At 39.8% G+C, this 27,313-nt stretch overlaps 1 protein-coding gene across 6 annotated transcripts in view; it reads left to right on the forward strand.

Moving 5' to 3' along the window:
• The window catches only part of LOC101164166 (uncharacterized), a 58,595-nt gene that overhangs the window by 16,376 nt on the left and 14,906 nt on the right, over positions 1-27,313 (forward strand). For all 6 annotated transcript variants that reach the window (XM_078954880.1, XM_078954878.1, XM_011480980.4 and 3 more), the window contains exon 2: positions 7,863-7,900. In XM_078954880.1, the coding sequence (XP_078811006.1) occupies positions 7,863-7,900 (38 nt within the window). The remainder of the gene's footprint in view (positions 1-7,862; positions 7,901-27,313) is intronic.

A 27,313-nucleotide genomic window follows, 5' to 3' on the forward strand; every position in this document is an offset into this window, starting at 1 on the left:
TTACTGAAAAGATTGCCTGTAAAATGAGAGATCTCTCTCACATTTCAATTAATGGTGCAGAAAACAAAACAAAATAAATTATTTTGATCATATTCTAACCCATTTGGGTCGCACGATCTGAAAATATTGTCATGGTTCATATATTTTTTTATGTTGTTGTGAAACAAAGCCAAGTCCACAACACATGTTTTTTCCTGAGAAAACGTCATCAATTGAAAGACCACTTTCAAAATAGTTTAAAAGATGACATGAAAGTCACGTGTCACTAAGATGCAGAGATGCTGGTAGGAAGTTTGACTTTAGATAAAATATTACTTTTAGATGAAGGAAGCCCATTTTTAATTGTTTTCTAAATATACTAAATATTAAGCTTTGCAGGGCTGCACGGTGGCGCAGTGGTTAGCGCTCTTGCCTCACAGCAAGAAGGCCCCGGTTCAAGTCCCGGCTGGGGGACATGATAAACTACATCAACGGGGGACCTTTCTGTGTGGAGCCTGCATGTTCTCCCCGTGCATGCGTGGGTTTTCTCCGGGATCTCCGGCTTCCTCCCACTGTCCAAAAACATGCTACATAGGTTAATTGGCAACTCTAAAATGTCCATAGGTGTGAGTGTGAGAGTGAATGGATGTGTGATTGAAGACATTCTACCCTGCGACAGACTGGCGACCAGTCCAGGGTATCCCTTGCCTACGCCCAAGTGGCCGGGATAGGCTCCGGCAACCCTGTGACCCCGAAAGGGAATAAACGGTCAAGAAGATGAATGAATGAATGAATTAAGCTTTGCAGCTTCACTGGCAGTTAATCAAGCAATAAATCAAGCTCTTTATGACTTTCTTTAATGATCACTATATTTAATTAAAAAAATGTTACTAAACTGTCTTAATTTTTTTCTGTTTTTTAATCTATGTATTTCATCATTTCTGTAATGTGTTTGATACATCTGTGTGATTTTTTTTATTGAATTGTCCACAATTAATGCTTGAAATCAATCAATCAATATACAGAAGGTCTAAGGATTAAAAAATCTTTGCAGATTTATGAAAAAGTTCTCTTTTTTTGAAAAACATGTCCTAATAGGAAAAAAACACCAATAAACATTTAAGTGGTGACGTAGTGTATATCTCTGACCTTCAAACCTCAAAGTGGTCAAAGACAAATATTACATCACAGCTGGCAATGATCCACAAACCACATATTCAACTTAAGTGCATAAAATAAATCTCCCAAAACAAAACATCAAAGTGGGCAGAGAGGCTGTTAAATCTTAGAAGGATGGTACAAAAAATTGTTTGTTTTGAAGTGAAATAAGTTTTTCGGTAACTTAAAGTGACAACTATCTGTACAATGCATCATTAAAAAATACAGTTCTGTGTTTAAAGCTACAATCCAACTGTGATTAATGATCAAAATATACCATAAAGACGACACAAGAGCTCCTCCAACAGTTCCAGAAAGGCCATATCCTTTTAACCCTTGCGTTATCCTATGGGGTCCAGATGACCCGATCCTTACATTGACGTGTTATCCGTACCATGAAACAGGTGGATAAAGGTGAAGAGGATTTCATGTAATCCATGGACACCAGTGAAGATCACAAATCATGGAATAAAAAAAGTTCAGCTCACTGTCTTGTGGGGTCTAGATGACCAAACTCCCAATATTAAAGTGCCTAGGATAGAACAAGGGATACACTGATGAAAGCATTTATGCCCACATGTAGTGTTGCATGATATTCTTGTCCCATTCTAAAGAAGAGATCTACTTCAACTATAACTGTTTTTGCTTTTCTCTTATTTCCTCCAGTATTTTTCTGGTATTATCACCCATTTAAAAAAAAACCATCTTTATTCCGGTTCCGGTTCCGGAACACCTTCCCATTCATTTGAATGAGAAGGTGTGTCCAAACTTTTAGTCTGTACTGTATGTTCGTTTATTAAGCCAAAAAGCCAATTTATCATCCCTCAAAAACATGTTGCTATTTAGAAACTTTTCTGTTCCACATCATTTTAAAGAAAATGATGATCCACTTCACTCAAAGCTGCCCTATGGTCTTCTAGTTGAAGCTGTGCAGCAAATAGATTCAATGATAGTCCTTTTTTTCTTTACTTCAGTCTAAATCCTTTTATGCTCTTTTCTCAGATGAAAAAAAGAAAAAGTCACTTCAACCTGAAAGCAAATCTTACTTGGAAGAAAACACATTTTTGAAATCCAAGTTAAAAACTGAAAGACTACATCCTTTAAATACGTAGGTGGGTCTTTTTCAAAAAGGACTTGACTGGCATTCACAATATTATAGCTGGTTCTTAGCATCCCACTCTAAAAACCCTTAAAGGGGAAAAAGCACATATATAATAAGAGAAAAGTAGGGAAATCTAATACTATTTGATGACTTATTTTTTCAAATAAGTCATCCTCAAAAGTATCTTTTGATTACCCACTTCATTGTTAAATATCAGAGCAGCATTGCCTCTCTGCTTCCTTTCAAGTGTGGCAAAAAATTTGAAAGAGTCATTTTGCTTTTGATGTTACAATGAAAAGACGGCACAATGCGGGCAGAGAAATTATGCTTTACTGCAATGGAAACAGGACAAAAACCTGTGGAAATACTTTTTTTTATCACAGTTTGCTTGTTTACCAAGAGTATAGAAGCTCCTCGACTCAAATGTGAATCTGAGCCATCGCTATTTCCACTTTGGGACTACAGGTGAACTTTGCCAAACTGAATCCTAGAACTCTGAGCCATTGTGAAAAAATGCACCCCACCACCGTCTGCAGCCATTGCCTTGTATAGTTTATTAACACCAAAGTGGATTGAAAGCTTTGGCCTCTAGTGAGGTATTTTTAGCCGCTCCCTTTTGTGGGAGTGGGACTGGTGCAGAGCATGAAATCGATGAAGGTGGCATGGGTGAAGATGTTGAAGTATTTGTTGAGACTAAAGTACATTTGATACACTGGCACTTAGCACAAGGTAGACTGATAAGTGAGTCATTATTGATTTCAGCTGTTAGATTCACTTCCATCAACCTTTAACAAAGAACTGAAAGGAAGAAAAGGGACTGATATTTAGGTTGGGATGACTGGATTTACCAAAACGTAGTTTTATTCATTTAAAAGTGTCAGGGTGACATTCAACTGTTTAATTTGTGTTGCATGCAGTCTCAAGGAAGGACCTTGTAGAAAACTTAAAGCTTATGTACCTCAGTTCTCCTGCAGATTTGAAACAGGAGCTCAGCAGCAGCAGTTTCTTCAGCTCTTCCTTCCACTGAATATTACAGATGTGGGCTATTATTTCCTTTCATTTCATGCAGGTTGTAGCAACCTGCCACCAAGTCATGGTAGGGATAATCTAACTCCAGGACTGGCTTTTAGAGGTACAATGTACATATTTATACATCTACTGCTTTTAGATATACATTGTATTTTTATCCACTTACAATGTTTATCAGTAACTACTGCTCTATTAACGTTAAGATGTTACCCGTTAATATTGTTTCTGTTGCTCATTTATATTTATACTGTATTTTTACCCTTTAACAATGTTGATACTTTTGACCTAGGAGAGAACTGGACTAAACGACCCCTCACTCGCACTCCAAATAGAAAGTACCTGCTGGCTCCAAGAACTTCTATTGAGAAATAAACAGTTATTACTCAGTCATTATGTTTGTCAGAATAACCATTCTTGCTCTGATGCCTCTTTTTAACATGTTCTTGCTTATCTAGATTTTTTTCATGATGTTTTTTCTTTATTGCAAGTTATGCAAGTTATAAACTGACCAATCAGAAGCCTCAGTAAAAGCATGTGGTGACCGCTGGCCCCCACGTTGAACGTTTGATTGACAGATTCTCCTGAGCCCACTTTCAATAGAATGATTGTGGACTTCCAACATGCTTACTCCTGATTGGTTACAGCAGTTGCCGTAGAATCTTTAACTCAGACAAATTACTTTTGCCTGGCTCCAAAATGGTGATGTCTGTATGAAAGCGCGTTCAAGACTGCGTGGGGTGAACATAACATTAATGAAAGAACATACAAGATCCAGGTAATCATTAGCAGGTAAATCAGGTAAATTGGAAAACCAAGTGGGACAGTGATCGTTGAGTTCTCAATAATGGGTTTGAGCTTTGGGTACTGGATTATTCTTCATAGAAATTATGCCACTACATTCAATAAATTAAAAACAAATTTGGTTTTAAGCATGAAATTATTCATCTGCAAACTATAAATTGTGTCATAAATCCGGTGCAGACACACAGACTGAAGCACTAAACTACCACAGAGTCTGCATTGCCGTCTGCACACAACCACAGCTGCCCGGTGACCGCACTGGCATTCTCACCTTTGGTCCTGCACTTGCCAAATGGCTGTAACCAGAAGTGACAATGCCAGCAGCTGCTGAAGGGGCCTTTTCTGAAAGAATGCTGGACAGACTGCAGTAATCTCTGCAGGTTTAAAAATAGCAACACTCAAACCTGCGTTCAAGTAAACGGGTCTAGGTGTGTGTTTGTAATGGGCAGATTCATTTTGTGAGCCCTTTTCTGGTTTTTGTGGTCCTGGACCTGTGCTTTGTCTTTACTGAAGACCTCAAACAGTACTTGGAGCAACATTTGATTGCAACTTTATTCTGTCACTTTGGATATTCATTGGGTTTGCTCCAGGGCTTTGGCCTACAAAGGACCATTTGTCTACAAACAGGAAAAAGAATTGGGTTGCATTGGTGTCATTAAGATGACTTGTGTCTTGCGTGTTGGACCTCCTTTAGGGTTTCTTGGTCTGATGGACACAAGTTGCTACTGACAAAATAAGTAGGTGAGGTATAGGACTCAGAGGATCTGTTTTTTCTTTATGCAGATCGATTGGTTTTGTTATGAAAGCAGTTTGGAACCAACTGTAAAGCTGCTTTGAGAAAAAACAGCACCTTTTAAATGACCGTGCTTCCTTTGGACCAGGAATGAGTCACTCAGAAGTCATTAAGTAGAGATGTTTAAACCAGTAAGTTTGATGTCTTTGTTTGATGTCTTTTGAGTTTTGTGTGGGACAGATGCACATAAGGATTATTGTCTGCAGATATTCAAATTCTGCTGGTCAGAGAGAAAAAGCTCAGCAATATTTGGCAGGGCAAGATCATTTACGGAATTATACAAATAAATCAATTCTAAAAAGAACTGTAAAATGCACAGGAGGCCAATGGGTGGAAGCCAGTAGTGGTATATGTGGTTCTAAATTACTACATTCAACTGTGTCATTGACCATTTGGAGAGACAAAAGGGATCGCTGTAGGACTCCAATATAAAGTGAACTGGGCAAGATGTTAGGAAAGCCTGGATAATTGGAATGGGATAAAAACTGTAAAGACTTTATTGACATAATTGTTGTAAAATATAATTTAAAAGCAGTTCTCTTAAAAGTGGACACATACTTTAAAGCCTCATTTTGATTTAAAACAATTGCTTCACCTTTTACTAACTGTCTTATGCAAAAGAAGCTAGACTTAATCTGATCTAATTTGAAGATCAAGTTTAAAAAAACTCTCCAGAACATCAGTTCTGATTTAAAACCAGACTGGTTCACAAACAGTTCTGTCTGCAAAAGTCTGATTTAAACTAATCAAATGCTGCACTGCAAACCCTAGCAAGTTATGAAGCCTAGACATTCAGACCTTAATGATGTATCAAATGCAGCAGATGAGTCCAGCAGTGCACAGATCACATAATATCTTGCATGGGTTCTCCAGAGAACTTAATATAAAACCATCAGCAAAGCAGATTCTACTCTGCAAAGGATTTTGAAGGCAGACTGACACACTTTCAGAACATTGATCTTGACCATTTTTATGTTAAATGTAGTTTGAGCCTTAAATTAGACAACACAGAGAAATCCAATCTCATGTTAAACATCATGTGTAAAATTTGCAGGTACCAAATCAAAAAATTATAATTTGGTAAATAATTGTCAGAAATGGCTGCTCAAAACCAAGAAAGATGTTGGTGGTGGAGTGTCCACCAATCTCCAGAGGCAGATGGTTAAATATGGCTGACAAATTCTCTAAAACGCTCAAACTTCCTAAATACAGAGGGAGTAACATGAGAGGAGTTAGTCTGGGCAGCAGCAGAGATCACTGTTGCTAAAGTGATGAAGATGTTCAAAAGGTTATCTCACATTTCAGGAAATGCATCCCGACACACAGATAAAACATGCAAGTAAATACTTTCTTATTATGTTTGAGAGATTTTCTTTTTAGTCTTCTGTCACTGATGCAGCTTGTGACACATTCTGCTTTGTGACACTACTCTTATTGAACCAAGTCCCTATGATAGATTATCAAGTAAAAAAGTCACATCTTGTCGGTTTGTAATTTTGTTGCAACATTGCTTTTTGTTTTCCTTCACTCATCCATCTCCCTCATTAGGGGATGTGGCTTTCTGTTGTTTCTGCAGACCTGCTTAGAAAGGCCATTAGGAGAGTGAATGGATTGTGTGATATGCTCTTAAGTGCTTTTGGACAAAACTTCTGCAAACTGATCAATGGGGAAATTAGATCTTAAATGTTCCATTTTCTTCTGAGGCTGGCATGGCGATGGGTGTGAAAAAAGTATTAAAGTGGTGCATTCTGAGAAATTTGTGGATTAGTAAGAACTGAAGTTTATAAATGATAAAATACGTAGTACTGTACCAAGAGTCTAAAGGAGCGTGTTGGTTAAAAATGCCTTTTAATAACAAAAAAACAAAAACAGAATGAAGTCATGAAAATTGTAATTATTTTGTGATCAGGAAGAGCCCACATCGTCACACTCTGACTGCCAAATTTATTTGCTGTTTTAATGCTCTTGATTTTTCTCTGTGCTTTTCTGGAGTCTCAAAGCTGCAGAAAGCTAATTCATTAATATGTCAGGGACTTTGTTCTTAACCCCTTTACACTGGAGATGTAGCCAACGACACCTAATTAACACACATTCTTTGACATGCCGTAACTCCTCCACCGTTTATACCATCATCATGAATTTGTTATGTTGTGAGGTTGGTGCAGGACCCAAATGCAGAGACGGGAGGCAGGTGGTTCCAAAAAACAAGGGATTTTTAAAATAACAAAAGGCGCTGCCAAGCAGGGAAACCAGAAAACCAACTGACGGGGTACACTGACAGATTTTTTTGTGAGTAGAGATTACCGGTAATAAACTTGCTCTCAGAGCGGTATATTTTCACCCTGTTTGTTGTGCAAAACCCATATATTTCATGATTTAGGAGTACTGAAGCCAACAGACATTTAATGTGGACTATTCACCATAAAGTATTTGCCAATGATCAGATGTGGTCTGATTTTGGATTTTCAGTTTGATATACAGGCTGCTGCCACACATTTACTTTTGAACTTTGCAGTTAATGTGTTAAAAATGAAATTCCTACTTCTCATGGAATTTTCTTGTCTGCCTTTTGTGCTTTAGCAGAAACTGCAGTTACTAAATCATTAAAGCGGTCTTCCTGACAATATCAGAGAAAAGGAAAAATATTTGGGGGTGATTAAGCCAATTTGTTCTAAGACTTGGCTGGATCTTTTCTGCATGGACAATTGGTCTAATTTAAGCCCTTTGTGTGTATGTGTAAGTGTGTATCAGAGACATGCTGGACAGTGCTGTCATTTCCTCTCAGTGAGGATGCTGCAGGCGGCCTCAGCTTGACACACTGTAATCTGCCTCTCTGTCAGTGTTTCTGCCTCAGCTCTCTCATGGACAATTCAGACAAAACAATGCTCAGCTTATCTTGTCTACTTCTGTGCATCCATGTGTTTTTTCTATGCTTGATACCTGTAGCACCAAATCAGTCTGATACTAGCTAATAACTACACTTTCTTTCTCTCTCCCCAGCGGCGGATGCTGTGCCAGTTCGGAAAGATGGGGATCAGGTGAATATTTCAGACTTTTTAGTGCGTCTCAGCCTGTTTTTCTAATTTACTGGAAGAATCAGTAAGAATCTGAAAACTCTGTTGTGAGCAGTGTAACGTTGATGAAAGATTTGAGGTTTGGAAGTATTAAAAAAAATCCACTTCAAATACATGCTTAAAACATTGAAACTCAAATAGTTTGGTGTTTAACAAGTGTTTCTGTGAGGGAAGTGAGGGCAAACCTGAAACATTCTATGTTGTTGTTTTGTGGTAACTTATGCCATAACCTACAACAAAAGCATTTCACTTCCAACAGCTTGAATGGCCTTTATGTGATGCTGTTTATATGTTAGGCTAACTGTTTGAATTTCATGCATGGCATTCAATATTCTCTGTTCAGCGTTTGTATGATTGAATGTCAAAGCTTTGGACAGCTGAGACTGTTGAGTGTCATGCAGTTCTACCTGAATGAGCATCATATCATTTTTCTACATTTTGTAATGAAACAGAAATTAACTTAAAAACTTAAGAAATGCAGAACTAAGCTTACTTTGGAAATTTTCTGCATTACTCATCCAATCAAATTAGGTTTGCTGGAATTTGCTTGTTTAAAAACATCCCTAAACTGATACAATCTGTTTGTCTAACCCCTATGTGAGCATTATTTTTTTGTGTGCCCAAAACGCTGTGTTGTATTCTGTTGTATTTCTGTTGTCTTTATCCATCAGCACTAACAGAGGGGATTTTCCACTGTGTAATGGCCCGGAATGTGCATGCATTGAGTTCAGGAATTGAACATGTTTACTGAATTATAACTGAAAAACTACACATTTTTACACTAGAAACACTTTTTTTTCTAAATTGTTGTGCTCTTAATGTCCCACTCTGATCATCTTTTGATCTATTGTAAAAGAGTACCCAGTGGTCTTTTAAGTATGATTATGCTGTTTTTTGGCAAAATTAAAAAAAAAAAAAACTTGTCATTTTCTTGGACAAAGTTTCTGCAGAGCAGCAGGAGTTCATTAGTATTTTGCCTGTCCATGTTTCCCATCATCCATCTGTTAACACAATCTCCCACGTGCTATAGCATCAACCTAACATTAGTGGTACAACGAAAATGTTGAGCAATTTTGGCGAATCCAGTTGCATGTTTTTGAGCCAGATACCAGCTTAGACGAGGAAAACAAAGACGTACATGGATCTATGTGTCTGCAAGTGGATGAACGGAGTGGAGCAAGGAGCTTGTGGTCCACCGATTGTAGCTTTTACATCATAGCTGCAAGCCTTTTCCAACTGGATTTATCGTCTGCTCTTTATTTACAGAAATGCTATTTTAATCTTAATTTTCCTTATACATGTCCTCCATCATAAAAAAATTAAACAAAACTATGTTAAAAACACCAAAAACACAATTCTCGTTGGACTGGGTTTGTAAATTGCTGGTTAGGTCATTCAGAAATTAGGTTTGTCCCCAGAAATCCTCAGTTTTGAAAGCAAGCACATGATGCACTGAAGCAATGTTCAGTTAACTGGACTGATCTGAGAGCAGGGTCATTCGAAGTGAACGGCGTGATTGAGTGAGATGCATTTAGCTCCTGCAGTGAGCTGGTTTTGCAATCTGTTGTTGCTGAAAAAGGTAATAGCACTCAAACACAAATCTAACTTATTTGCAGAAGAAGCTAGTGAGTTATTTCATTCTGATGCTTGATCTGCAGGATGTCTTTACCAGGCTGAAACTAGTGAACTGACCCCTATTCAAACGATTATTTTTAACTCTGAAGAAAAGCCCTGGAAGCCTGTCTGCTCTGAGGGTCTGGCAGCATCACTGGGGATGTCTGCAGCACACACTCAATATAATATTATTAGTTGAATGTTCCAAGATTAACAGTTAACGCATATGAAGAACTCTTACAGGAGGCCTCCTTCTCTGTTTTGCACAGTTAGCAAGTTATGTGCAGCAGTTTTGTTATGGGGGCCTCTTTTTGGGGTATCTTTGCCTCGTTTGAAATGTGCTTTTTGTAAAATTTTCACACAGATTTTAAAATCCATAAACAAAGCTATCACAGATGAAATTTAAAGCTGCATAGCTCAATGGCTAACTGGTTTTGTGTCTACTCAGAAACTGGTCAAATCACATTTCTCATCATCACACAGTGAAATGAAACACACTGTTTTATGCAGATGCATAAGAGCACTTTTTAAAAGTAGAATTTACATGTTCAAAGTTGTACTTTCCCTTTTTTTTGAGTAGGATTTTTTTTGTTTTAAATGTGAGGCTTTACTCTAACAACATATGACACAAAGTGCCTCACAGTCCTGAAATCAGCTGCTTTAACCCTTGTGCTATCTTAGACACTTTAACATTGGGAGTTGGGTCATCTAGACCCACTAGACAGTGCTGTGAACCTTTTTACTTCAATGATTTGTGATCTTCACTGGTGTCCATGGATTACATGAAATCTTTCCACCTTTATCCACCTTTGTCATGGTAGGGAGAACACGTCAATGTAAGGGTGGGGTCATCTAAGATAGCACAAGGGTTAAGATTATTGACAGACTGCTGCGTCAGTACATCAATAAAAAACACAGAATCTGTCTGAACCCTGAAACTTTAATTCTAACAAAGATTAAAAACTGACTCTGAAACAGTTACAGTGCAGACCAAAAGTTTGGACCTTCCCATTCAGATGAATGGTCTGTTTTTTACGTTTTATCACATTATGGAACAGAACAAACGGAAAAATGTGTCAAATCACATCAGATCTGATATCTTATATCCACATGTGAGGAGGCATTCATTTTAGTTACAGTTGTTTTTTGTTCCAACCTTTTCATTTTGATATCTGTCCTGATGAAGACTTACATCAAAGCCTTAAAACAACTGATTTTCTGCTGTCACACTGGATCTCAGTGTCAGAAATAAATCATTGGTGCAAATATAAAAGGTTGTTAATCCAATGCATTTAGTATACTCTGTAAGGCAGAACATTTTACTGTAGGAAACACAGGGATCTATTTCAAGTTCCACTCTTGTCCTCATAATATTTCTTCAAACTATTAAAATTATTGTAGTTATTTGAAAACGATGTCTAAATCTATCTGCTAGAAGCTTTTTCTTGATAAGTTTTCTATGATGCAAGTTTAATTTTTCTTTTTTCTAGGGTAGGTCAATTTTTAATGATTAGATGAAACTGATGCAAATATACCTTTATTATAACTATAACTATATTTGCATTATTTTTGGAGTCATTCAGTCATTTCAATAAGGAGAGATCTTCGGAATGCAAATAAAGAAATTTTATTTGAGACACCAAAGATTTTGGTAGAAGTAAGTCCATAGTTGTTGGTGCTTGGCCTCTGGGCCGATGGCGTCCCGCATTCATAGATGAATAAACTCTACAGCCGAGACACTGATGGTGGTTGAGGGGTAGTGGATGTCAAAGTTTTCTTCCAGGAGGAGGACGGGGTGGAGGAGCGCCAGCAAAACCGCCTAGAAAAAAGTAATATAAACGTCCGTGAACTTCAAAGCAAAAATATGACTGATTGGCTGAGAAGAAAAGGTGAGGGATTTAGTGATTGGTTTGACCCTTGTGCTATCCTATGACCCCACCCTTACATTGACGTGTTCTCCCTACCATGACAAAGGTGGAGAAAGGTTGAAAGATTTCATGTAATCCATGGACAACAGTGAAGATCACAAATCATTGAAGAAAAAAAGTTCAGCGCTCTTGTGGGGTCTAGATGACCCAACTCCCAATGTTAAAGTGCCTAAGATAGCATAAGGGTTACAGTGATGGCTTAATGGATAAGTGGCGTACAGAGTGAATGACGTAAGAATGCAGTTTACCTGGAGGTGAGGTAGATCTTCCTTATTAAAATTGTGTCAAAGCCTCACTTATTTGCTGTTGACATTTAAATATGGAACTTTATCAATATGTGGCTTAAAAAGTGTGTGATCAAACTTGCTTATAATATTCTTATCTTAACCTAACTTGTTTTAATTTTCCAAAATTAATTATCTGACTTGTGTCTTTTAATTTTTAATTGTGAAAATTGAAATAAAAACATAAAGAAATATACTATTTTGTGCTTCTACCATATCTGATGGTATAGAGCCTCTGGGTGCTTAAACTTTTAAATTACAGCATAGTTAATTTACTTAATCCAAATTTCCATTTGAGAAGCAGCATATTGTTGAATTTTTGGATCATATTTCCTTTTTTTAATTTTATCTTTAACATCTGCAAATAAATTCCTGTGTTTCAGCTTTTTAGTGTCTCAATAGCAACAAAAGAGTTGATTTTTGTGGCATCACAGGTCTTATTAATATATGCTGCATGTTCCCTGCTGCTCTCTGGAGTCTGGTTGTGCTTGACTTAAAGTGAAGGTGGGTCTGTTGATAGCGTCTTACCAGGGCCACAAAGCCGCTCTCTCCTGGGCTTAGACTATTACTGAGCCATGTATCAATTCTCAGTCGCAAACTCTGAAGAGACACAGTTGAGAGGAAGGCTTTGTAAGCCGAGGAAATGACTTACATTCTCTTTTTCACACAAACTTTGTTGCTTTGAGCCTCATCCCTGAAAGGAAAGACAGGCGTTACAAATGATTCCTGTCTTTTGGCCGTCACAAGAAGCCTTGACACATTTGACACGTTTCAATTTCAGCCTCAGTCTGGGCATTTGGTGGTGTCAGAGGCAGTTTTCAGTTTTGATTAAGTGCCGATCCCTCGGCAGCCTTGAAGTTGTTTACCACGCAAACATGCCTCCTTTTTGTAATTTATAGGCCCACAGAGAGAGGGAGGCTAGCAGGTGGGGGGTGGGGTGGGGGTTGGAGGTATTGACAGAATCGAACACAGAAGATGTAATTCCCGCTATGATGCAGAAATTTAACCAGCAGACTGAAATACATCACAGCTCAAAGGCATCACCAGTTTCATCAGGACAATAACTGAACGTCAAAGAGATTATTCAAAATGAATAAACAATCTTCAATGAAGTAGCTCCATTTTAAAGTTATTTCTTCCTCTTTTGGCTTTTTCAATGTGTGATAGCAGTGGCTTAATTTATAGATTTTTGCATGCGTTTCTATCATCAGACAGTTGTTATGAATCTTGTTTAAAAAACAAGATGGTTTTAAGGGAAAATCCGTCCATACCCGAGTTAAACATGTTTCTTTAAGTGTTTAAGTATGATCAAGGTGTCTAATATTTGTGGAAAAAAGTAGTTTCACATGGATCTTCTGCTAGAGGATAGAAATCCTGGATCCATCAGAGATAACAAGTCGCCCATGTCCTCAAGCTAAAAAGCAGCCCCATACCATGAAAGTTCTTTTTTGCAGTGCATGTTAACAGGACACACCTCTTCTAGAAAGTTCCTCTTTTGTAACAGAAGTCCAAAATTTTCTGCAGCAATCCAGATATTGTTTTGTCAGTGGTGTCGTTTTTTACCCAACTTCTCCTTTTTCGGAAGTATTGTTTTCATAACAGCTCTTGGAGTTATGTAATAGCTTGATTTAATCAGAAAGCCTTTGCTCACAGGATTTCTTGATTTAACAAATCTGACAGTTGTCAGGTCTCAGTGTAACAAGAGAAATTTGACTCAATTTTAAAAAAATGGTGGAGTATGATGGATCGTGTAGAAGAGATATAACTTTTTAACACAGGGCGAAGCAAGTTTAAACAACTATATTTCAAAAATTATCTTTTAAAGTTGCATGAGAAATACATGAAGGGTACACATCTGTTTCACGGCACCAAATAACAGACATTCAACTGAAAGTTCTAGCATTTCATTTCATGTCTTTGTGCAGATGAAAATCAAAGGTTTGAACTGTTCGTTTTGTTCCCGTCTCAAAAGAAACTGAAGTGACAAAATTTTCCTCCAGAATCAGAGAAAAATGAAGGAGCTGAAACAAAGACTGTTCCACATCAAACTTTCGATTCATGTCCAATTTCTACAAACAAACAAAAATTAGACTCAAAGGAAGCAGAGATATGACTTATTTCAACTTAAATTAAACTACATTTTATCTTTGTTGGACTTTTCTTCTTTTATAAAAACATTATCATTACAATATTACAATTCAAGACTTACTTTCCTTTCAAATCTCCACATCCTTTGGGATTTGAATAAAACATGAAAGTCCTATTAAACCACACTTTACTCTCAAACAAAGAAGAAAAAACTAAGAATAAAACTATAAATATGACACCACTGCATGGGTTGGTGCCATCCTTCTGGAGTCACTGCAGCACATGTTCAGGGTAGAAACATTCTCCGTCACTTTGCAGTTTTTCCTCTGACATCCTTGAACCCCTTGCTTCTTCAAACAGATTTAACCATCATAAATCACCACATACCTATAATTATTTGTTTGTCTATTTAAAATGACCTTCATCACTGCTGGATTTACCTGATCTGAATTATTTAGAGGGGAGAGCAGCGGCTTTCTGCTCAATGGAACTGAAACTTATCTGCCAGAGTGAACGTAGTGATTGATCAGCATTTCAGCCCCACTGGTTCACAGCAGCACAAATCACAGCCATAAAAAAACAAAAAGTGGTAAGCCATCATAAAATGTAAATAATAATGATAATAATAATAAAAACTGCAGTGATTTGATTAAAAAGGACATCATTTGATAAAAGCCAAGTGAGAAACGTGGGGCATACACGCTCTACCTGGACAAGACAAACCACTTAGAGAATTGTGGCCTCTGACTTGATGTTTCACACTCAACTGCAAAGTCCTTCAGTGCCCAATGGAGGTCCTGGTATGATAAAACCAGTAGTAAAACATAATCTGCAAAAAGGACGGCCCTTTGAAAGCCCCAGACCTTGTATTCCCATAGCACATCCTACAGATAACCTAGGGCAGGGGTCGGCAACCTTTTTTTACTCGAAGAGCCATTTGGGACCGCCCCTAATAAAAAAGAAAGCACCCGGAGCCACGACCCGTTTTGACATCATTATATATATTATTCATGTATATATTATATCAAGGGTGCTCATTACGTCGATCTTCAAGGACATGAGTGTAGATCGCGGGCCAGAAAATATATTTTTTTTAAAAAGTACTTCTTTAAAATCCACCAAAGTCCTCACTGAGAAGTACGGGACTTGATTGACATGTACATTGGCCAATTGGACATCGTCTGAAGCATACGTCGCTGCAAATGCACATTATGTTCTCTAAGGGTTGATACCGCGGCCGCGTGTGGGAGGAGCTACTGGTTCTGGTCTGATCGCTGCATGGAGCGATGTGTTTGTCAATGCATGGTAGACACTGAGAATGTGGAGAGATCAGGTTTATTATTTTGAAGAGTTCTACTTGGTAATCATGTTTCCATGTTTGAGTTCATAAAATCATCCCAGGGAAAGTCTCTGCTTCAACTCCCGCAGTGAAAGCTGCGTCTCAATCTGACGCTGTGTTTCCATCTCTGACAGAGTTTGAAGGTAAAGCCCCTCCTCCGCCTCTCCACCTGCTTTTCCTCTCTACCTGTTCAGCTGTTCACATCCTCTGCAGCTGAGATTTTTTTCCCCCGCGCTCCTCAGTGTGTCCTACACAGAGAGCGCTAAATACGATAGTCGGGTCGCTCCAGCGCCGCACAAGGATGAAAGAGCCGGACGCAGGTTATAGCGGGGGATAGAGCGGGTTAAGCAAATGAATGAAAGAAGGCGCTCCGGTGAAGAAATATTCAATATTGTACACATTTTATTATTAGTCTGAACTATCTTTTATTTAGAAAAATCTTTTATTTTATCAGTCCAGTACGGAAAAAAACATCAACAAAAGCTGTTTTGGGCGGTTTTTGGCTGGGTCTGGCGGTTTTCAGATGACTTTTCGGCTGGAAAACTGTGACTCTATCTGGCAACACTGGCGCGAACTCTCAGTCTGTCATCAGCGAGTTGGTCTCTGCCCCACGGCACGTCAAGTTCCCGGCAGAAGATCGGAGTGTTTATTGAAGCCACCCCGATAAATACGAGCTCATTACGAAGCTGTTTTTTACGTGGCTCGCGCTTCGTGCGGGGCCATCTGCGCCTTTTGAAATGCCATGAAAAATGAAAAAACTAAAATAAAATTTAATTATTATAAAATACTCATTATTTTCCAAAGTCACAGGGAGCCACAACAGATGGATGAAAGAGCCACATGTGGCTCCGGAGCCATGGGTTGCCGACCCCTGACCTAGGAGGATATGATCGAATGTTTTCTCCAAATTCTCAAAGAACTGAATGGGAGAACTCCCTTTAATCCTCAAATGCTTTGTGTAAGGTTTAGGGATGATACTATGTTCTATGATAGGAGCAAAGGCACATTGGTCCTCTTGATTTTGATTTTTGATTACTGGACTCTTTCTCTTCTCCAGCACTCTGAAAAAAACTTTCCTCCGTGTAACCCCCCCTTTTGTCCTCCAGTTCCCTTTCTTGCAAGGAGGGTTCACCACCCTGGTCTGCCAATCCAAAGGAATTGTCCTCCACTGTCTATGTCCATGCAATGGTACATCATCCACAGCCCCACAACATTCAGACCTCATCCACCTCTGGTATCTTCCCCTGAGGAGCTTTTTGAGTACGTATGTGACTTCAGTTAAAGTGATAGAGTGTTCCACTTGGGTTTGAAGACAGTTCACCTCTCACAAAGATCTTCAAGTTGGGTCAATAAAGCACCACCAGCACTGTAGACCGTGTTGGCAGAATTTCTTTAAGGCTGACCAATAGTTCTTCTCTGTGACCACTCCAAACTTCCCTCAGGCAAGAGTTTTTGCCTCTGAATTTTCTGGCACTGCATGCTACCTGGTCTGCCAAGACCTGAAGCATCACTTATTTGCTGCAACCACAGCTGGGTTTGTGTATTGCCCCCCTGACTGGTACCAGAGACCTGACAGCCACAGCTTTGAACAGCACCATTGACAATGGAGGTAGATGAAATAGACTCGGTATCCAGCCTCTCTTGATACCTGTTTAATGTTCTCTCTGATGTGATCAATGAAGCTTGGATGGGTGGTGAAAGGTTTCAAGAAAGAACATTTTAAGTCCAGTTCCTTTGACTCAATTTTAAGACAACTCCACTTAGATGAAAGAGAACCTTCACCGACTCAGATATGAGAGTTCAAGACCCTGTTGACAGTAGCCTTTGCCAAATGTACTCTACAGACTCACAAAATACATTTGGGCCGATTATGTCCACTGTTTTCCTTGATCAGTGAATCATACTCATGACCAGTTGGTGATCAGTAGACAGTTCCGGCCTTTTCTTAAAAGTTAAAGTTATAGTCCCATTATCTGTCACACACCTAGGTGTGCAAAATTTTTTCTCCGCATTTGACCCATCCCCTGGGGGAGCAGTGAGCTGCAGAACAGTCGTGCTAGGGAACCATTTGGTGGCTTAACCCCCAATCCAACCCCTTAATGCTGAGTGTCAAGCAGGGAGGCATTGGGTATGACTCGGCCTGGGTTTGAACTCCCGCTCCTACACCTGGCTGTGGATCCTGCCTTTGGCTCGTCTCTGCTCTGTACCTGACCGAGTACCTCGTCTCTGCTCCTGCTCCTACACCTGGCTGGGGTTCCTGTCTCCGGCTCGACTCGCGCCCTTGACTGTCCCCCCAACCACGGCTGGATGAAGCTCGTCTGCTGGACTTTAAATATGAAGTTGTAGAGTTAGATAAGTTAATTCTTCTCTAAGAGTTCTGGTAAATCGCCTGTCCGTCCTGTGGGAGGATCCCTCCTTCATGTGGGCACCCCTGAGGTTTCTTCGTTTTTTTTCCGGAATCCGTTTTTTTAGGAGTTTTTCCTTACCGCGAAGGGGGGTCTAAGGGCAGGGTTGCCAGTATAGCTTAGTCAGTTTGTTAGTTCATTTTAGTATTTTCCTATTGAACTCTCTGTATTCATGATCCTTTTGAGTTCATGTTTCACTTCGAAACCCATCGAGACGACTGTTGTTGTGATTTTGGGCTATACAAATAAAATTGAATTGAATTGAACAACCTTCCACTCTAACCACAAGGCCACTGTGCTGGCTCGCCTGAATCTCGAAGACACAGCCATAAGTTAAATGACACAACTACAAAGTTGATCATTGACTTCCTGTTTCGGACTTTCTGGTGCCACATGCTCTGTAAGATCCTCCTGCTCATTATTCCTTTACCATGGAAACAAACATCCTCCATGGATTCACACTGATGCTTCAGAGGCAGAGAATGAAGCCAACAGCTGACAGGCAGAATTAAACTTTCAATTTGCCAAATCCTCCAGACTTTGAAACCAGATTAAAAATGTTAAACAGATGAACAAGGCCTAAAACCAAGTCAGATCCAAACCCACAATCACACATGAAGACACTGAGCCTGGAGAGTAACTATGCCCTGATTAAAGCACAAACGAATGCTTATACACAGGCCAAACTCTTCTTTTGTGTTTTTAATCACTGCCACTAGCATTTACTTTGTTTTAATGAAAACTTTAATTGAGGATAAATATGGTCAGTAGACTTTTTGTATTCATTTTATATATCAAAATCTTTTTTCGCTGTCTTCCAGTCAAGTATATTTGAGAATATGAAACGTCTAGCTGTAAAATTTTGATTTCCTTTGTGGGTTAAAAAATGACACTAAGAACATAACAAGGACTTGCTCAAGAAATCCTTAAAGAACCAGAAGAAGATGGAAAGAGCCGCTGGACTCACTTGACTCAGTTAAAGTCAAAGTTTAGGATACAACAAGAAGAAAGAGACTTTTGAACAGAAATGGAACCATGGGAGAAATCGAGGAGAGAAACCTTGTTGATCAAAAAGAACACAAATACTCATCTCACATTTAATAAAAAGGGATAATCTCCAAAGCCTTTGAACAAATATTCTGTCAGCTGAAGAGACAAAGGTGAAACCTTGTTCAGTCCTAAGGGGGAATGTCCTGATCTGCAGCAGAACTGTGACCGAGCACAGTGGCAAGTTCACATCTGAATGGATTAAAAAAATGAAATGGTGGACTGTTTTTTCCCCCAGCTACATTTTACAGGTCTGCACTCAAATTGCACTTTCCTGCCTGTTTGGTACTCAAAGAGCTTATACACTGTTTCTCAATTACCTATTCACACGCAAATTGAATGGTGAACAATCTGGTTAGTGCCTTGCCCAAGGACAATTTGACATATGACTGTGGTAGCCTGGAATTAAACTACTGGCCCTCAGCTAAGAGATCCAGATCCAAGCTATCGCAGGCATCATTGGTCCCAGCACTTCAGAAAAAACACGGTAACATAGACATGTTGATAATACAAAAGATTCTGTAAATGCTTTGATATTTAGATGCTGTTTTGTTTTATAAAAACAATGTTTACCTTAAGGGAAACAAGATTTCTTTTTTATTATTAATCTTTTTTAAACCAGGAAAAGGCCACCAAGATTACCAATCAATTTTTCAAGGGAGTCCTGGCCTTGATGAAGGGACCAATCAATGCAAAGCTTTAAAAGACAACAATACAACTCAAAGATTATTTGTAGTATTTACAAATTAAAGATCTAAATTTCTCAGCCTTTGACCAAAAGTTTGAGCTTATTCCGACCAGATTTTTCAATTTCCAGTCCTTGTGTACATTATTCCAGGGTGTGGGGGCAGAGTACTAAAATGCAACCTTACCAGCTTCTGTGTGAACACTTGGTACAGTCAATAACAGTAGTCTTGAGAACATAAAGAGTACTGTCCAGCTGCTCTTGGTTTGATGTATTCACAAAGGTATTGGGGGAGCAGATTAATAACTTGGTTACATTAAGTCAACACTCAAGCTTGTCTGATGAGGTTGGAATGAAGGTTGTAGGTGTGATGTGTGACAAAAGAATGTGAGATATATAAGAAAGGAGTGAGCAGAAACGTCAGTGGGATTAGGAAGTAGAAGAAGAAGGAGGATAAAGTTTTAGATTTACTCTGATATGATGTAAAGGAAAAAAAATTCTTGCATCTCTCATGCACTCTGATGTGTGCTGTTAAAGGGTGCATATACACTAGCAAGCTTACAATGTGAGGGGAGAAGCTCTGCAGGACACAGTGACAAAGGCCCCGAAGGGAAAAAAGTAAACAAACAAATAAAAAATTACATAAATAAATGAAAACCCTTTGACAGCTGTCTGCTCAGATGACTTAGACTGGAGCATCCACACATGCCGACTGTGCTCCTGTGACTCTGTTCTGGCTTCCAAGTGATGAATATGCATTACTGTGCATGTATGTCATTTGAGGATAGAAAACAAATAGTGTGAAGGTTTGGTTACCCAGTTTTAATGTTGCCCCTAGCAACAGGATCACTTCAGAGTGGTATCCAATGGATACCTAAACAACGCAATGAGTGTGGAGAGACAGAGGAACGATGCAGCATCTGTATCACTGCTACTGTGCTTCATTTAAAATTTGAATGTAGAGCAACTTTCCAGTGGATCAAATTATGGATATGCTGTAAATGTGTGCTTTTTGATAACATCAACGACCTACAGTTTTTATACATACTTTATGAATTAAATTCATTTTAAGAAACTTCCTGGTGGCAGATGTCTATAACTTAATATGAACTTCAGCCAGGCTGTTACCTATGTAATGTTTTTTCATCCTTGTCAGTTTTTCATGACAAGGATGGCAGTGTTCATGACCTTTGCAGGCAGTTTGGTTCATGTGTTTAAAAAAAAAGAAAAGAAAAGATGAGCCAAAATAATAGATGAAGATTTAATAGATGAAGTGTTGGAAAAAAAGATGAAGCCCACTGGTGTTAATGAATGACGATTTATCGTATTTCGGGCAGATACTCGAAGCAGTGTTTTCAGGTAAATACCCCAGGGCGGTTCAGTTAATTAACTCACCTGCTCAGCGTCCTATTTAAGCCAGGTGCGCAGTTGTTCATTCTTTCTTACCTTCAGCGCTCATTCTTCGCCGGTCTCCGAGGCCGCGGGTCTCCGTCTCTTTCGGCGTCTTGCTGTGTTCCCACGTCCTTCGGATGGATGATCCCCATCTTTCTGATGTGGGGGTTTCGTTTCGCCGCGTCTGCTCTCCTTAATTTCTCCTCCGATCCGCGGGCGGCTGACGGCGCACAGCGCGTTCGTTTCGCCGCAGTCGCGTGCATCTGCAAGGGGTGTGCTTTCCGCGATGTTCTGGATGTCCGTGCCCCCCGATCAGGGGTAGTCCGGGTCTTCTCGTCTGCCGTGGTCACCCCAATTATCCACGGTGAGCGTCATGCAATACTTTTCCCGTGTAGTTTTCTATGGCTGCGTCTCACTTCCTGTTTACTTCGGTGACGTCACGCCCCTAAGGACCCTGGGAATTGTGGTTTTGACTCCGGGTCCTTCATGATGCACTTCTGATTCCTTTTCTGCTGCGTAGTTCTGTGTCGTCCGGTTGTTTTTTTCAGGGGTTGTGGGGTCCTTTCTGTGGTTGTGAAGGCTGGCAGTCCTCGTTTGGACAAGTTTCTCATGCTGGCTGAATTTATCGTGGCTTTTAGCATTTGTTTTCTGTTGCTCATTTGTTCTTTGGGAGCTGTGTGTAAATCTTATCTTTAATTTGATGCTGGCTTTATTATTATGGCGTTTCTTCTGTTTGTTTTCTTCGTTGTTGTAGCTGCTGGTTAGTTAGAATGTGAATCAGTGTCTCTTGGACCCGTCTCTGCTCTGTGGACATTTTTCCCTATGATTGGTCTCTCTTATGCAGCGTCTATGGCTCATTTTATTCACTCAGCGATCCTCGTTCATTGCCCCCGCACGTTCTGCATCTGGTTCTGCTTCGCCTGTTTTTTCCCCGCTCTGTGTACCCCAGTGGGTCCTGCCCTGTCCTCAGGGACTTGCGTCGGCCGCATTAGTGAGTGTGTCGGTCTCGTCGCGGCCTTGTTTTCTCGGCTGGACAGTTAATTTGTTATTCTCTCTCTAGTTTGGTTGGAGGTTTGTGGGGCCTATGTGATGGATTCTTCCGGGGCATCGTTTTCAAAGCCGCCACTGAGGGTGGCCCCTAGGAAGTGTTCAGGTTGACGTGACTTGATCTGGACCTGTTAGCGCCTCGCAGTTAATCTTCTGGGCATCAGTGGCCTGGTTCCCCATGCGCCTTCAGGATTAGTATACATTTTCTTCAGCTCCCCATGCTGTCTCCACGATTTTCCTCCGAACGCGATATAAGGCTGAGGATTACTGTCACTGATGGTCTCACTGTTCTGCCTCTATGCCTCTCAGTTGCGTCTCTTGGCCTTCAGTTGGCGCTCGAGGTGTTTGCCGGTTTTACCTTTCCGTTGTCGTGGCAGTCCTCATAAAATCGACTTTATCGCCCTGTACTGGATATTTGTAGGCGATGGGTGCCCTTCATTTTGCATGTTATCGATGATTTCTTGGTGGCCAACTTTCCTCTGTATCCCTGGTCTTTTGAATCTCTGTGAAAAAAAAAAAAAAAAAAAAAAAAAATTATTTTCAAAAATTGGGTTTCCACGTTATCTATAATGTACGGTCCTCCACCCGTCCGGATTTCTTTTTCTTCTATAGATTTGGGTGGTTCATTGATGCTTGTCTCTCCCCATTATGTCATCTCTAGCTTTTGTGCAGCATGTCGTTTATTCAAATTTTGGTTGGATATGATTCGTCAATGATTGGGCCACCTGACATTTGCTGTAGCTTTGGTCCTATGGTCATCCGTTCATCTTGTGTTCTTGTTCTGGGTTGTTCGATCCTGGGCCACGTGTTCCTGTTCTGGATTTTCGTGTTTTGTTTGAGCTTTCCCTCTCTATGCCTGGAGTGGTTTTGTGATACCTGTTGTGTCTTCAGGCTCCCTCCACTTGTTCTCCTGAGTCTGCGCCTTCTGGTTTGGGGGAAAAGGATTTAAGAAGAGTGGTTTGTGTTTGTCCGGCCGCCAGAACCTACGGCTCTGATGGTTCTTAAGGGGTCGTCTGGTTATTTCATCCTTGGAGATTATATTAAGGCTGTTTCAATATTAAATGATAGTATTGTGTCATCGGTTGACTTGGTTAATGTTTAAATAACACCTTGAGCAACTTCTACCCTGACCGTAGGAAATATATATCACTTGCGCTCTCAAGCTTAGTTCAAGAGTTAAATCTTGTGTCCGCAAGTCAGTCTTCTATCTGCTTTTTTTTTTTAAGCAGATGGCACTCTGCTAGATGCATCCCCATTTAGAGGCTTGTTATACTCCGCCTCTAAATGCTTAAGGTTCAGTCTAGCAAAAAAAAAAAAAAAAAAAAAAAAAAAAATACTATCAAAACCTATGATCCCTCATGGCTCTCAAGTTCTCTTTTGCAGTATCCAGTCACCCTTGGCTAATTAAAAAAATTTGAGAACCACTTATATCAATTACAAGGCATCAAATCCAGCCGAGCTGTAATCCTTTGCCACGTGGGATGTTGACCTTCCTCATCTACAAATCTCCTTGGCTACTCTTCCCATCTACTACTCCTCGATGGCCTCCTGAAGGTGCGTCCCTCTGAAACTGTCAAAGGTTACTTTTCTCATCATTGGAATATATAAAAAATTGGTGTTAAGATTTCGTGCAGGTTATATATTTCACTATCATTTCACTGTTGGAATTTGTAATTATGGTGGTTTCTAGGGTGCGATAAATCCACAATGGGTCTTTACCTTTACTATCTACTAAATTTCACTTTCTCAGATTTGTTTTTTAAAAGCACTGTTATTTAATTTATCTCAATCATTTTGAAACTGATCAGTTTCTGGGTTATTTATATATTCTTGTCAAGACTAATACTGCTTTGTTTTTATCTATGCATCGCATCCTGAGCCTGCGAACACCTACGCCCCGATCAGCTTCTCCGTTTCCAGGAAATGATGTCACCCATGCATTCCCTTGATCTGGTGCTGCAACGATGACTGCTCGACGTACCTATTGCTGCACTGAAAGTGACGGGGCGTTGGACCTCCTCTGCATTCCAATGACCCTTCTGACTGAATTAATGAATCAATGTCAACCGCAGAATGAATGTAAATTCTTCGATTATAGATGTTAAAAGAAAATTATAGCCAGGTGGAAGCCTCAAAATTTAGGTTGCTCTAAGTTGTATCATAGTCTGCGAGGAGCTCGAATCTGGTTCTTAAGCTCATTTGTTTGTAGTATGCCAAAGAAGCATAGTAATTATGGGCGTTGAACTCGTTCTTAATATTGGGATGGAACCTCATTATATGGATGTTCCTTGAGCGCTTATAATTGGTATGCCAAATGGAGAAAATTATGGCTATTAAGCTCGTTCGTGGTACTGTCGTTGGGAGCTTCGAAATAATGGATGTTACTTAAGCGCGTGTATATATAGTTGCCAAAAATGGAAGAGTTTATGGCCATCAAACTTGTTCTTGGTTTAATAGAAGTTCCAATAATGGCTGTTAAGCATGTCATACGCCATCGGAAGCTTTGGATTGGATGTTAAGTTAGTGTATCATACGGGTTGTTTGGCGGTTTAAATTATAGTTCTGCACAGCGTTTTGCGGAAGTGAGCTTACGTTCTAAGATCACGTATAAGTAATTTTATGTTGGCTCCCCTTTTATTTCTTTCCCTCTCTCTTTCAGATAGTATGTTCCTCTAGTGGTTTCCACGAACGGGAGCGACCCTACGGTCAATGGTGCCGGGTCACACATAGCAGATCCACTAGATAGCATGTCCCCTTCGTGGCGCTGTACTCGAACGGGGCGGCCCAACGGTCAATGGTGCCGGGTCACACATAGCAGATCCACTAGATAGCATGTCCCCTTCGTGGCGCTGTACTCGAACGGGGGCGGCCCAACGGTCAATGGTGCCGGGTCACACATAGCAAATCCACTAGATAGCATGTTCCCTTCGTGGCGCTGTACTCGAACGGGGGCGGCCCAACGGTCAATGGTGCCGGGTCACACATAGTAGATCCACTAGTTAGCATGTTCCCTTCGTGGCGCTGTACTCGAACGGGGGCGGCCCAAACGGTCAATGGTGCCGGGTCACACATAGCAGATCCACTAGATAGCATGTTCCCTTTGTGGCGCTGTACTCGAACGGGGGCGGCCCAAACGGTCAATGGTGCCGGGTCACACATAGCAGATCCACTAGATAGCATGTTCCCTTCGTGGCGCTGTACTCGAACGGGGGCGGCCCAAACGGTCAATGGTGCCGGGTCACACTTAGCAGTCATACTGGGAAATGAAATGAAAATGGAATGCTGCCGAAAACACACCCCATTTTATTACACACTGATTATACATTCACATTTTCTCTTCTTCTGGATGATTTTAGTGTTGGGGGTTTTGTTACCCGAAAGTTTTATGGAAATTTTATGGAATTTTATGGAAGTTTTATGGAATTGAACGGAGCCTTATGCCAAACGAAAATATGTGAATGCCAACTTAAAGAATGTGGAAAAATGTCAAATAAATATTTCTTACTGCAAGAGTTGTCTGACTGAAATGACGATTTATCGTATTTCGGGCAGATACTCGAAGCAGTGTTTTCAGGTAAATACCCCAGGGCGGTTCAGTTAATTAACTCACCTGCTCAGCGTCCTATTTAAGCCAGGTGCGCAGTTGTTCATTCTTTCTTACCTTCAGCGCTCATTCTTCGCCCCACCCTCCTCCCCGGCTTCCACCTGTGGGCTCCGTAAAGGGGGGTTTTGTTACCCGAAAGTTTTATGGAAATTTTATGGAATTTTATGGAAGTTTTATGGAATTGAACGGAGCCTTATGCCAAACGAAAATATGTGAATGCCAACTTAAAGAATGTGGAAAAATGTCAAATAAATATTTCTTACTGCAAGAGTTGTCTGACTGAAAGTTATTTATGCAAATGGCACCAATGGATTATGCCCCTTGTTTTTATTACTGTAAATAATTTCCCTCTGGTATTAGGTAGCAGAATACCCAAATAACATATTTTGTTTTATGAAAATCAACCAAAAGCTACAGTGGTATTGCTGCTGTTACCATCTGCAAATCCAAAGGGACTTTTTATATTTAGTTCTCATGTTTTTTTTTTTTAGATAGGATGCTATACACCAACCCAAGTGCTAGTTTGACTCAGTTAAAGTTGGAGTGAATTACTAAATAACCCAAAAGGAAAAAAAATGAAACCATTGAAAGTTTAACAACATTTCTGAGGAAAATGAACATCTCACAATTTTTTTTTTCACAAACCAATCTAGAATCTCTTCAAGAAGTCTGGACTAATATTCTGTGGACTGATGAGACAGAAGTAGAACTTATTTCTGTTGTAAAACTAAAAGCATTTTACAGAGCAACATTAAAACACAGTGGTGGTAGTATGATGATGTGGGGCTGAAGGAACTGCAAGTTCTGTTCACTAAAAATATATCCTGAATGAGAATGTCCTCCATTAGTTCATGAACTCAAGAGCTCCTAAATTCTGCTGTGGAATTATAAACCAAACACAGCAGAGCGTCCACCTCTGTTCAACATCTACACTTAAATTAGATTTAAACTCTGTTTTTTGTCACAAAATATTTTTGTCACATTTAAAGGCAATCAATGATCTAAATTAGTTAGGTACAGTCATTGGTCCATAACCTCCAGTCTGCAGACAGGTACCAGTCTGTGAGGAAAAAAAGAAAAAAAAAACATTTTTTCAGTTTTATTTTTAATTTGATTCTGAAGGAAGTTTCATTTCAGAAAACTACTGGATTCTCCCAACCACATTCTACTGACTATCGACCCTATGTCAAGTTGCCTGATCACGTGTCAAAAATCCCCCCACTACTTTCCAAAAGCAGCTGCGCCAACCGCTAAATTGAAACCCCCAAGGTAGCAAAGTTAACAAAAGACAACTATTTTTGGAAAGTTTCTTCTTTGAGAAAAGAATTGGTGAGTAAACAAAAGAGGTGACTTCCACTACAAAAAACAAAGAAATCTGCATTTAACAGACAAAAACCAGGAGCTTCTACTCCAGTTAAAGATTTATTACGACAGTTGTTCCTGCACACCCCAATAATAATGCATAATATTCAGTGACCGGCTGTCTATGTTATGAGGATGCTGCTAATAAAGTTGCTCAAACTGTGTTTTCAAGTTTATGATTACATTTAGAAAATCGTTTCGTTTCTGTTTTTTTATCTGTCACACCTCTAAAGTTGGACATGTCTGAACTCTTTGTCCGATGTTTTAGCTTCCACTTAGATAGTTATGGGTTAAGGGAAAATCTATATCACATCTTAAGGTTCCATCACAAGATAGTTGGACCGTGAGGGAGCTGCAGATACTCTACAGAGGACAGAGATCAACTTTCCCCTTAAAAGTCAAGGGAAACGGAGGCTTAAAAAAAAATGGACGCCCTCTTCAGCCTCATACTGGTCTGTGAAAATATTGTCTGACATTAAACCTGTCCGTGGCCAGAAGTAAAAGTTAGGAACCACTGAGTTAGTTGACAAATATATTAAAAAAAGAAGAGGTAGAATGATTTTCCAGCACTTAGCAAAATCT

This window comes from Oryzias latipes, chromosome 11 (assembly GCF_053564925.1).
Source record: "Oryzias latipes strain Hd-rR chromosome 11, Olatipes_Hd-rR_3.1".
Classification (NCBI taxonomy): Eukaryota; Metazoa; Chordata; class Actinopteri; order Beloniformes; family Adrianichthyidae; genus Oryzias; species Oryzias latipes.